This window comes from Macrobrachium nipponense, chromosome 21, assembly GCF_015104395.2.
Source record: "Macrobrachium nipponense isolate FS-2020 chromosome 21, ASM1510439v2, whole genome shotgun sequence".
NCBI lineage: Eukaryota > Metazoa > Arthropoda > Malacostraca > Decapoda > Palaemonidae > Macrobrachium > Macrobrachium nipponense.
This window is the reverse complement of record NC_087212.1, coordinates 49,255,833-49,268,332: the sequence shown is the minus strand read 5'-3', so window position 1 is coordinate 49,268,332 and position 12,500 is coordinate 49,255,833. Positions and strand designations below refer to the sequence as shown.

At 36.5% G+C, this 12,500-nt stretch overlaps 2 protein-coding genes across 2 annotated transcripts in view; one reads left to right on the top strand and one right to left on the bottom strand.

Moving 5' to 3' along the window:
* Positions 1-2,006, bottom strand: part of LOC135198022 (homogentisate 1,2-dioxygenase-like) — a 38,467-nt gene extending 36,461 nt beyond the window's left edge. Inside the window, exon 1 of the mRNA XM_064225377.1 lies at positions 1,855-2,006. Within this exon, the coding sequence (XP_064081447.1) occupies positions 1,855-1,875 (21 nt within the window). The 5' untranslated portion in view covers positions 1,876-2,006. The remainder of the gene's footprint in view (positions 1-1,854) is intronic.
* Positions 2,007-10,462: 8,456 nt separating this feature from the next.
* Positions 10,463-12,500, top strand: part of LOC135197474 (mitogen-activated protein kinase kinase kinase 15-like) — a 259,241-nt gene continuing 257,203 nt past the window's right edge. Inside the window, 1 exon segment of the mRNA XM_064224540.1 lies at positions 10,463-10,827. Within this exon segment, the coding sequence (XP_064080610.1) occupies positions 10,783-10,827 (45 nt within the window). The 5' untranslated portion in view covers positions 10,463-10,782.

Below are 12,500 nucleotides of genomic sequence, written 5' to 3'. Positions count from 1 at the left end.
TTAATCAGCTCAGTGGTCTGCTTAAACTAAGATATACTTAACTTTTGTTTTTGTCGGTTTTTTTTTTTTCTTTTTTTTGCACATTGATATGAAGCACGAAATTATATTTCTGAGAGCTTAAATGTGGGTGAGGCCCGTCCTTCATGGTTATGTGCGTGTGTGTGTATATATATATATATATATATATATATATATATATATATATATATATATATCTCTCTTTTACTGTAATTCAACGGCACCCTGAAGATAAAAAGGCTCATAAAACACTTAGAACACGTAGTATTTTTATGGATATTTTAATCACCAATTATAATCAGTACCATTGCAAGTATTTATTGCCAAGAAACCATATAACATAGAGTAATGCAGTTTTTTCTTTACATTTTTACATTTCGTTTTATTTACATTAATTTGTATTTGTTTTAATATTTACAGGTTGAAATCGGATTGATTTGAAAGACAATGACGACACCATTGGTGGTATGCTGAGAGTAAATCACCAATCGTTCAGCAGCAATTCCGGTAGGAATATGAAAGAGATCCTCCTTCCAAATCCTGCATAATGAGATGGATCAAAAACTTTCAGGAGACTGGTAGTGTTAAGGACTTGCCTCGGAGTGGACGACCAGGTGCAAGTCAAGAAACTGTTGACAATATGCAAGATGCATGCCAACGTAGTCCTCAAAAATCTATCCGTCGTGCATCACGAAAATTGCAGGTACCCAAATCAACCATTCATAAGGTCCTCCATAAACGATTACGCCTTCACCCCTATAAATTGCAAATCTTCAAGCTTTGCAGCCAAATGACTGTCCTCTGCGCTTTGAATTTGCTGCTTTCATCCAAAACAAAATCGAAGAAGGGTGATGTTTTCTGATGAAGCCACTTTATTTCTTTGTGTCTGGACATGTTAACCGCTATAATGTTCAGATATGGGGTTTTGAAAACCCTCGCACCACTAGCGAACATATTCGTGGTAGTCCAAAAGTGAACGTCTGGTTTGCTCTTATGCACAATCAAGTAATTGGTCCATTTTTCTTCGCTGAAATGAACATTACACAATTTACTACGACATGATTCATGGCTACCTACTCCCTCAGGTGGAGGAGTTGCAGCCAACCATAATGTTTCAGCAACGGAGCCCTCAGCCCCTGCACATTGGTCTACTGATGTGCTTCTGGATGCAAATTTCCTTGGATGATAGATTGGCCGTGACAGACCAATCGCGTGGCCACCTCGCTCTCCTGATCTTACCCCCTTGGATTTTTGTTTTCCTTTGGGGGTACCTACGTCAAGGATCATGTCTATCAGAATCCTGTTCATGATCTTGCCACACTTCGTAGACGCATTGTTAAAGTTGTCCAAACAGTTGACGTTGATAAGCTGCAGCGCGCATGGAGGGAGATGGAATATCGTCTCAACATTGTGAGGGAAACTGGAGGTGCACATGTGGAATGTATTGCATGGAGTGCTCTAACTGTAAACTTGAAGAAATGCAGAACATTCTACAAAAAGAAAAAACTGCCTTACTTTGCGTTATATGGTATCTGAGCAATAAATACTTGTGATGGTACTGGGACTTTATGGACACCCTCTTTGGCAATGAATAACGTTCAACTATTTTTTTTACAGGTTCCAACCAACGAGGATTACAAAAAAGTCCTTAACACGGATATACGAAATAACAGAACCTTTGGTTCCCGTGAAGGCATTTAAAGACGACTAACGCAACGCTGACCACAGGATAAGAGCGAAATAAAAATCTAAAATACTGCATAAAGAGCACTAACATACATTGGGAAACTTACAAAGTACTATGGAAGCGCTTATTACATATTAACAAAATCTTACCTTCAAGCCGTCTTTAGACATCTTGGCAGCGGCTTTACTGGGGAAGACACCCACACCTCAATGCTTCTCCAATCGTCTGCAGGTAAACGGGTAGTGGTGGGTTACTTCTGAATACCGCAGTCGTACTCCATGGCCCCCCCACCATAGAAAACGAGAAGCTAGTCAAGACATTCTTGGGGAGCGGCTAGTTTTACAAATGAGGGTGGAGCGCCAAAAACGAACTTTTCGCAGGTAAGCCGCTGGACACTGACATCCGCACTGTTCAAATTTAGTTTTGAATATTTACTATTCTCCTTTAAGAATACGTAATGTTTTATACCCAGATTAAACACATGAGACTATAGTTTTACAGGGTCGCTATATATATATATATATATAATATATGTTATATATATATATATATATATATATATCATATATATATATATAATAAAAATGAGCCATGAAAACACCTTTTGTTAGATGGAATTCTGTTATAACAGAACATTTTCACCAGTCACACACACACACACACACACACACACACACACATACACACACACACACACACACACACACACACACACATATATATATATATATATATATATATATATATATATATATATATATATATATATATATATGTATGTATGTATGTATTCACAAATACTGAGCCGCGAATTTCGTTAATAACCAATTCATTATACCTCGGGAGTAACTTATACCCAAGAATGATAAGTGCATAGTCACCATTGTGATTTGAACTGCAGCTTGGTTGGAAATCCAAAGCACTTAATAGTGGTGATGACCACTGAGCCTTTGGTGTAAGTTGTAAAGTAAAAATCACAAAACTCGGATATTAAATTTATTTCAAAATACAAGTTATTAGAATGTTTAAAAAGAAGAGGTCCTACATAAAGGTTTGTATAACAATGCAAAAGAACTATTTCTATTAAAGTTTAAACAACTAAGATGCTCAATGTTAGGGATGGTTGTTTACGTCTATCTACACCTTCCCTACATTGAGTACTTATTTTGTATAAATATAACAAACAAATCTTATTCAAAATTCTTTTGATAAATGTCAAAATTTTTAGTCGTGAGTTGAAGTAGCTTCAGCAAGTTTTCGCCTGTATATCTGGCATTGTTACCAATTTGTCAATTATATCAAAATCTATAGAATGATTTTCTGTATAATATTCTTTAATAGAGCGTTGGTTTCATCTCTTCTAATGGCACCCCTGAATTCCCGTTTTCTCCGTTCAAAATCTCGGATTCACCAACATACACCTATTCACAAGTTCTTAATGATGATATACATCGCTAATTTGACCCACATTTTCCAGATCTGTCTGACATCTTTCCAACTCTCAATTTATTCTTGAACATGCCGATTATTTTATAAATTTCTGAGGTAGCATTCAGAGCTGTACGTGTTATTTTATTGTGAAGTTCATCATTCCTAATAACGGGTTCCTTTATTCTCCATAAGTTGTATTTCAATGGGGATCTATCACATTCGTAATAATTGATCCCCGATCCTTATACCAGCCGAGAGCGACCAGATTTGCTGAACAGCTGCATCATTTAAAAATTGTGCCTCGCTGTCGAACTTCTCAGTTCCAGAAGTACTTTATTTCTTGAACTGTCGGACTGTGGAACAATCTCCCTGAGGATGTTGTGGAACTGGGACTTAAGCAGTGTCTCCTCCTGATTAATAATTTAAATTTTTATCTATTTATTTATCGATTCGTTAACTTATTTGTTTATTTTCTAATAACTGATCTTTTTTATTTGTATTTCCTGTTAGCTTTTGTTACGTCTTTCAAATCCACAATATTCTTTGGAAGCTTGAATTTCAAGTCAGTGTCCCTTGTGGGCTTATTCCATATGAGTAGGGTTCATCTTCTTAATATAATAATAATGATGATGATGATGATGATGATGATGATGATGATGATGTAGGTTTCACCCTCTCTCCTTTTCAACATTTTAACGCATTAATGCTCTTTAAGAAAAATGCCTAATTTCATGTTCAGTAAAGCTCTTGTAAATAATTTCAGTAAGCTCAGATATATGAGAACCCTTCCGAACACCACACATAATTGACAGAAAAATTTATTGTTGCAAGCAAAATATAATTCATAAATACATAATACATCAGCTTTATAAAAATGTCATTGGGCACGTGTATCTAAATTAAAAGAATTAATTTTGTTGCTGAGGAACTAATACTATTCCTACACTGGGACTTTCATAAACCGTGATTCTGCATTGACTAACCTTTTATTTTGAAAACCAAGCTAATTCTTTCAACGAAATCACATGTATCTATATTCTTTATAGGTGACATAATGGTAAGACAAGGGGAAAGTTGTCTTGCTGTCTATTTGAGAGATCTAATGTTACTCAAAATTGACCGGGAAGCAATAGCCTTGAATATGTTTTTGAAATACAGGGTCCAGTAAGACGGTCGTCTTAATGGCATTATCTAATGAAAGCCAAAAATACGTAGGTAAGAAAAGAAAGAATTAAGAAAGAAGGAAAGACCCTAACTTCCAAAGCTGTCAATGTCGATATTTTTTTTTTGAGAGAACCGCAACTTGACAACCGGACGGAGAACTCCAATGCCCTTGTCTTGTCCAGGCTCGAAGGAGCCAGAAGGTCCAAATGAAAAATATAAGGGCTTGGGTTAGCAACGGAGTAAGTCACAATGTTGGGAAAATCAAGCTTCAAACAGTGTTTTGTAAGATAGAAATTGCAAGAATGTTCGAACGCCTTCATCCCACCGCTGTTCGAATTAATAGCCGCTCCCCATTGTTTTCGTCGACTTCGTCTGTACGAGGAAGGAGGCACAAGTAGCCTTGAATTAGCATCTGATTTGAACTTTATGTATTTTCTACCGAGATGAGAAGGTTTGTCAGTTTTCATGAGGTCGGCGACGGTTGGTTTGATGAAATTGGTCGTGTGACATGTGGGATGAGCCATGGAAATGACTAAATGTGTGTGAATGAAGTGTCTTGAAATCTCGTCCAGTCAGACTTTAACCTTGCCAAGAAATTAATTCCAGGTTGTGCTGTATTGTTCTACCAAAACTGGGACCTTAATTGGGTCGCAGATACTCATTTTGGCACTTGTGTATTGTCTAGACTAGATTTTCAGCAGTGTGGCCTCCGTAAAAGATTCAGAGTAACTTAGACCAATGCAGGACTTCATGTACAAAAAGCCAACGTCAGCTGAGATTTAGGCTAGCTAAGGTACCTAGCTAATAGCCTTCCCTAAGTTTCTATCTAGGTGCTGCTTCTACCTACTATAAAACCTTGATTGATGTACTCATAGTTTAGCCTAGCCTATTTCGGGAAAGGTTATTTGCTGGTTTAAAGAAGTTTGTAAAAAGTGAAAAGCCTGTCTCACGCTAGGATAATGCGTCGCTGTGCGGACAGGCGGACTCTGTACCGCTGCCTGGACACTTTCCCAAAAAATTAATTTTAGCACTTCCAGTATCCTGAATTAGGGTAAAGAACCGCAGTCGATCCATCATCGTGTGGCTTGGCCTTATTCGCCTTATAAACTAAAATAAGCATGTGATGTCATCATAAAATATGTTTTCAAGGCAGTTTTGAAATCCAATATGGCGGCAACCACGTGACTTGCCATTCGTAACCACAGACAATCCACCATCTTTCCCAGCCTTCTCAGCACTCATTTGAACAATGTTAGCTTATATGTGTAATGTTTATCGATCTTACTCAAGATTGCAGTTGTTATCAGCACAATAAAACTACTTTTTGTTGCCTATTATTAGTGAAAGTATGAAACATTTTATTCCCGGGGTCATGGTTTGAACTGAAATAAATTTTTACCTTGTAATCAGTGGTTTTATCCTCACTGCCATCACAACTGAAACTTCACAGGGCTTATTTGATTGTAATTATATACACATTTTGGTCTTAATTCACTCTAAATTGCACTTGAACCATGCTGCAGTTCTTGGTTTCTAAGCGCTCTCTCCACAAATACAGATCCGGGCAGCACATGAGAACACGGTTTATGAGGTGCAAAGCTTTATTCCCTTAATTGTTTACTTTACTCATTATTTAGATTAACTTTACTTTGTTACTTCAAAATGTTTATTTAATTCATGTCTATTATCCCTTTTTTGCAACCAAATTTACCCCCAAAAATTACAGATACTATTTTGAAGTACTTATGAGCAGACGACGGCAAAATGACTCATCATTGCCAATCTAGTGGAGCTTCACACATACGCTGATGCATTTACAAACTGTTTCCATGAATTCTAGTTGTCATAGTAATGCAGTAATGATAAAATTGCTGTAATATGTATATATACTACAAATAGATATGCTAATTTCACTTATTTCCCCGGTTTTGTGTAAGTCTTATACCCAGTTTGGAGGGTAAACACATACCAATTGGCAACACTGATAAACAAAATTGAAGAGCGCAAAGAATGCCGAAGGTACCTTTCACAAGCAAAACTGTTGATATTTGAGTCAGGAATCTAGTTACTTTTTCAACAACGATATTTTCAAATTAATAATCATGAATATGTAAAAATATTTATGCAATTCATGACATATACTGCCGTTTAACTATTTATTTAAATAATTATCTAGTTCACGCTTCTTCTTCTTTTATTAAAAATCGTAGTTCCCTTGGATAAGTACTGGTTGGAAGTTGGTGTTTACGATTGTTGTGATGAAAGGGCCCCAGCGTCTATGGGTACAAGTGGTGTGTGGATTTAGCACAGGAAATGGGAAGTTTGTTGAGACAAGTGACTCCGCAAACATCGAGATGGCGTCAATCTTCTAAACATTTTTAGTTGTAATTACAAATTTCGAAAGCGTCATGGGGGTAGTGTGCACTGCGTTTGGCCACACTTTTCATTACCCTCTGTTTAATCTTAAAATATGGCCCTAATTTCTAACTTTGGAGAAAATACTTACTTTGAAAGAAGAGTAGAGGTCTCGAGCGGTTCCTCTAACCACCAACAACTCATGACTGATGACCATCTCTGGCGTCAGGACGTGTTAAAGTACTTTTTCGGAGGGTAGCCACAAACGCGATAGTCAGTGGGTTGGCCAGTCCAGTCGGTTGTTTACCCTAGATGCCAGTCATAACCCAACCAGCGTGAAAACAACAGATCGAGACCTCTGCTTTCCTCTCGAAGTAAGTGTTTTCTTTCAGGTCACAAGATAGGGTAAACAACCGACTGGACTGGCCGAGCCACTGACTACCGCGTTTGTGGCCACCCTCCGAAAAAGTACTTTAACACGTCCTGACACCGGAGATGGTCATCAATCATGAGTTATTGGTGGTGAGAGGAACAGCTCGAGACCTCTACTCTTTTCGAAGTAAGTATTTTCTCCAAAGTTAGAAATTAAGGCCATATTTTAAGATTAAACAGAGGGCAATGAAAAGTGTGGCCAAACGCAGTGCATACTACCCCCATGAAGTTTTCGAAATTTTTACTTACATCTCTAAATATTTCGAAGATTGACGCCATCTCGATGTTTGCGGAGTCGCTTGTGTCAACAAACTTCCCATTTCCTGTGCTAAATCCACACACCACTTGTACCCATAGACGCTTGGGCACTTTCATCACAACAATCGTAAACACTGACTTCCAACCACTACTTATCCAAGGGAACTACATTTTTTAGTAGAAGAAGAAGAAGAAGCGTGCACTAGGTAATTATTTGAATAAATAGTTAAACGGCAGTATATGGTCATGAATTGCATAAATATTTTTACATATTCATGATTATTAATTTGAAAATATCGTTGTTGAAAAAGTAACTAGATTCCTGACTCAAATATCAACAGTTTTGCTTGTGAACGGTACCTCCGGCATTCTTTGCGCTCTTCAATTTGTTTATCAGTGTTGCCAATTGGTATGTGTTTATCCTCCAAACTGGGTATAAGACTAACACAAAACCGGGGAAATAAGTGAAATTAGCGTATCTATTTGTAGTATAGTATATACATATTACAGCAATTTTATCATTACTGCATTACTATGACTACTAGAATTCATGGAAACAGTTTGTAAATGCATTGGCGTATGTGTGAAGCTCCACTAGATTGGCAACGAAGAGTCATTTTGCAGTTGTCTGCTTGTGAATACGTACTTCAGAAATAGTATCTGTAATTTTTCGGGGTAAATAAGGTTGCAAAAAAGGGATAATAGACATGAATTAAATAAACATTTTGAAGTAACAAAGTAAAGTTAAACTAATGAGTAAAGTAAACAATTAAGGGAATAAAGCTTTGCACCTCATAAACCGTGTACTCATGTGCTGCCCATAATTGTGTTTGTGGAGTGAGTGCTTAGGAACCAGGAACTGCAGCGTGGTTTGAGTGCAATTTGGAGTGAATTAAGACCAAAATGTGTATAATTACAATCAAATAAGCCCTGTGGAGTTTCAGTTGTGATGGCAGTGAGGATAAAACTACCAATTACAAGGTAAAAATTTATTCCAGTTCAAACCATGACCCCGGGAATAAAAAGTTTCATACTTTCACTAATATAGGCAACAAAATGTTGTTTTATTGTGCTGATTACAACTGCAATCTTGAGTGAGATCAATAAATGTTACATATATACTCTAACATTGTTCAAATAAGTGCTGGGAAGGATGGGAAAGATGGTGGATGGATTGTCTGTGGTTACGAATGGCAAGTCACATGGTTGTTGCCATATTGGATTTCAAAACTGCCTTGAAAACATTTTATGAAGAGCTCACATGCTTATTTTAGTTTATATGGCACTTTCATATATCACATTATGTTGACGAAACTTTAATCTTTCGAATAGTATGCTTAAAGATGTAATTGTATTCTTGTTTCACTAATTAAATATCGAGTGAATAAGGCTGAGCCACGCGAAGATGATGGCTCCACTGCGATGTTTCCCTCTAATGCCATAATACCCGGTTAAACACAAGTTAATGAAAGTCTAGCCATGCGGGGTGCAAACTTACCTCCATGACGCTTTTGAAATTTTACTTAAAACACCTTACATATAGAATGTTGATACCATCTCAGTGTTTGCGGAGTCACTTGTGTCCATAAACTTTCCATTTCCTGTGCTAAATCTACACACCACTTGTACCCATAGATGCTGGGATACTTGATTCACAACAATCATAAACGACGAGTGTATGCCTGGTGTCTGTGAGATGATACCATGCCTTATTGGATTAAAAAACTGCCTTGAAAACTTATTTTATGAAGACCTCACATGCTTATTTTACTTCGTATGGCAGTTTCATATATCTCATTTTGTTGACGAAACTTCAATCTTTTGAATGGTATGCTTAAATATTGAATTGTATTTTTGTTTCACCGATGAAATATCGAGTGAAAAAGTGGCTCATTAGTCTGTGCAAGTCCCCGCACAGCGATGCATTACCCTATGCCATTCCATTCTAATCAACGATAAACTTACTTTGTGGCTATCCTGTATTTGTACAAGCCAGGAAAAATATTTCAGATTACAGTTAACATTAGGCATAGATTTTTAAAAATTCCATTGTCACACTACATTCTAAATGAAACAACAGTACGCGGCCATTTCCCGAAAAAGCGCTTGAATTATGCCATTTGGGTAAAGCACCGCTGTGTGCTCATTGATCCGTTAAAAGGCTACTTTTTTCATGCGATATTTAATTGGTGAAACAACAATACAATTCAATATTTAAGCATACCATTCAAAAGATTGTTGAAGTTTCGTCAACAAAATGGGTTATATGAAACTGCCATACGAAGTAAAACTAGCATGTGAAGTCTTTGTAAAATATGTGCTCAAGGCAATTTTTAAATCCAATATGGTGTGGTATCGTTGTGAGTGCCTGTCGGTTCTACACTCGTGGACAATCCTTCCCAGCGCTCATTTGAACTATTTGCTTATATATGTAACGTTTATTGATATTACTCAAGATTGTAGTTGTAATCAGCACAATAAAACAACATTTTGTTGCCTATGCTAGTGAAAGTATGAGACGGTTATGTTTTGAACTGGAATGCATTTTTGCCTGGTAATCAGTGGTTTTATCCTGACTGCCATCACAGCTGAAACTCCACAGTGCTTATTTGATTGTGATTATACACATTTAGTTCTTAATTCACTCCAAATTCCATTTTAAGTACATGAAAGTTTGTTTACAGCAAAACCATAGCAGGAATAATTTTTCAGCCTTGTATGTCGGGCAACCAGAATCCATGAGTCAAGCAGATGACAGTTTAGTGAATTGTTTATGACAAAAAATTTTTACTTTTTTCTATCACTTTTCATTTATTTGAGTCTATATTACTATTTTGACTTTTTTTATAATTTCTAATAACTGTATGACTGAAAAATTGAATTTTTTTGTTTTCAATTGTTGATAAATGTAATGGCTGAAACAAATGTAATCTTTAATGCGTGCTAGGAATGGCAAGTCATCATTGCCAATTTAGTGAAATTTGACACACATGCCGATGCCTTTACAAATTGTTTCCATGAATTCTAGGTGTCATAGTAATGCAATAATGATAAAATAGCTCTAATATTTATGTATATATATTACAAACAGATACGTTAAATTCACCTATTTCCACGGTTTTGTGTAAGTATTATCCCAAGTTTGGAGGGTAACTACAAACATTTGGCAACAGTGATAAAAAATGTTCACAGCAAAACCAATGAAATTTGTGTCAGGAATCTGGTTACTTTTACAGCAAAGAATATTTTTAAATGAATTATCATGAATACGTAATAAATTTATGCAATTCATAACCTTATTCTGGTTTTAACTAATTATTTAAATGTTATGTAGTGCACTTTTCTTCTTCTTCCTGAGCAATTGCCATGTTTACCCGTCCGCAAGCGTAAACACCGTCGTCATTTAAGATTGTTGTGAAGAAAGTGTCCCAGCGTCTATGGATACAAGTGTTTTAAGAAGAAATTTTGAAAGTGTCATGGAGGTCAGTTTGCACTGCTCATGGCTAGACTTTCATTAACTTTTGTTTAATCGGAAATTATGGCCTTAATTTCTAACTTGGTAGAAAACACTTACTTTGATAGGAAAGTAGAGGTCTCAAGGTGTTACTTCCATGGAGGTTGGCTTATGACCGATGTCTAATTCCCGATGATGGAAGTGCTAAAGTTATTTTTTGGGAAAGTGACCGCACCACAGTACAGGTGTCCACATAGCGGTGCGTTACCCTATTTAATAATTTAGGAGAAAACACTTACTTCAAGAGGAGCTTAGAGCTCTCAGTATGCTGCCTGGTTGGGCCACAATTTTTGACTGATGCTCATGGTAGCGAATTCAAGTACTTTTTCGGGAAGGTGGTCGCGTCCCGTCAGAGGTGGTCGCTACGTCGTCACTCGGTCTTGTACCCTATGTGCTGCCCAACCCAAGGATGCCACGATATAGCCTACCTATACTCTGCTTTTTTTCATCTGTCCATCCGCCTGTGGTGTTTTTGTATGGTAACACTGCGTCCCGGGCTTTAGATAGTTACATTCAGCTTACATTCAACGATTATAATAATATCATATTTCGAATATTAACGGTGTAATTCGCATACAGTAAATTATTAAAACACTTTTCAGTTCCAAATGTACACCCAGATATCCTTTTATTTATCTAAAACTTACAAATAGCGTAACTATCTAAAGCCCGGGACGCAGTGTTACCATACAAAAACACCACAGGCGAATGGACAGATGAAAAAAACAGAGTACGTATAGTCTTATTTCATTCCATCTCATCACTTGCCATCATACGTTTTAGGTAGACTTGATATGCACTGCAGGCATTTGGTTGGCTGAAATTAATGGTCCGATATATAGGTACTATATTCGTAATTTAGCGATAAAAGAACTCAAATGAGGTAACAGTACTGATTTTCCATTTTCTCTTCTTGGGTTATCACTTATACTGTGCAAAGTATGGCCATAGCAACATCATTTATAGGTCTTCCTTGTTGCTTCTTTAAATATAAATATTTTAAAACTTTGTAAACTGTTTCTTGGGTCTAAGAATGGAACTTTTGGCAATGGTGTGAGGTCAGATTTCCATACTGTACTGTAACAGTGGCAGCTTGAGTGCTGTTGTTCTTCGATTAGGTGGATGGCTTAAGATTCAACCAGTAGAGTAATAGCTGACCTTTTAAATGTATATTTGACTAGATATTTCTATCATAAAAACAAAGATCAGCACTGATCTTTGTTTTTATGATAGAAATATCTGAAGTCAAATATGCATCTAATGTCATTATAAAACAAATGGCTGTACTTTGGAGAAAACTTTCACTTAAGAAGGATTTGATAAGCACACACTGTTATCATAACAATGAGATTATATATGCAATCCAGGAATTCCTTATTCAGTCCATTCCATTGATCTTAAAATGTTTGACTGACTATAGAGTATTTTTTGGCAAAGCTTTTTTAAGTATATATTTTATAGTATGGAGTTAATGTGCTTTTGAATTAATTTGGGGGTTGAATGCAGTATATTCAGCAGAGCAGTTGGTTTAATAGATTTAAAAAATGAAGATGTGATGTCAAAATGGCTTTGAAATAGGCATGTATCTCAGAGTTTGAGATAGTTTGGACATCTTATGAGAAGGATGTGGAATGTTTACTA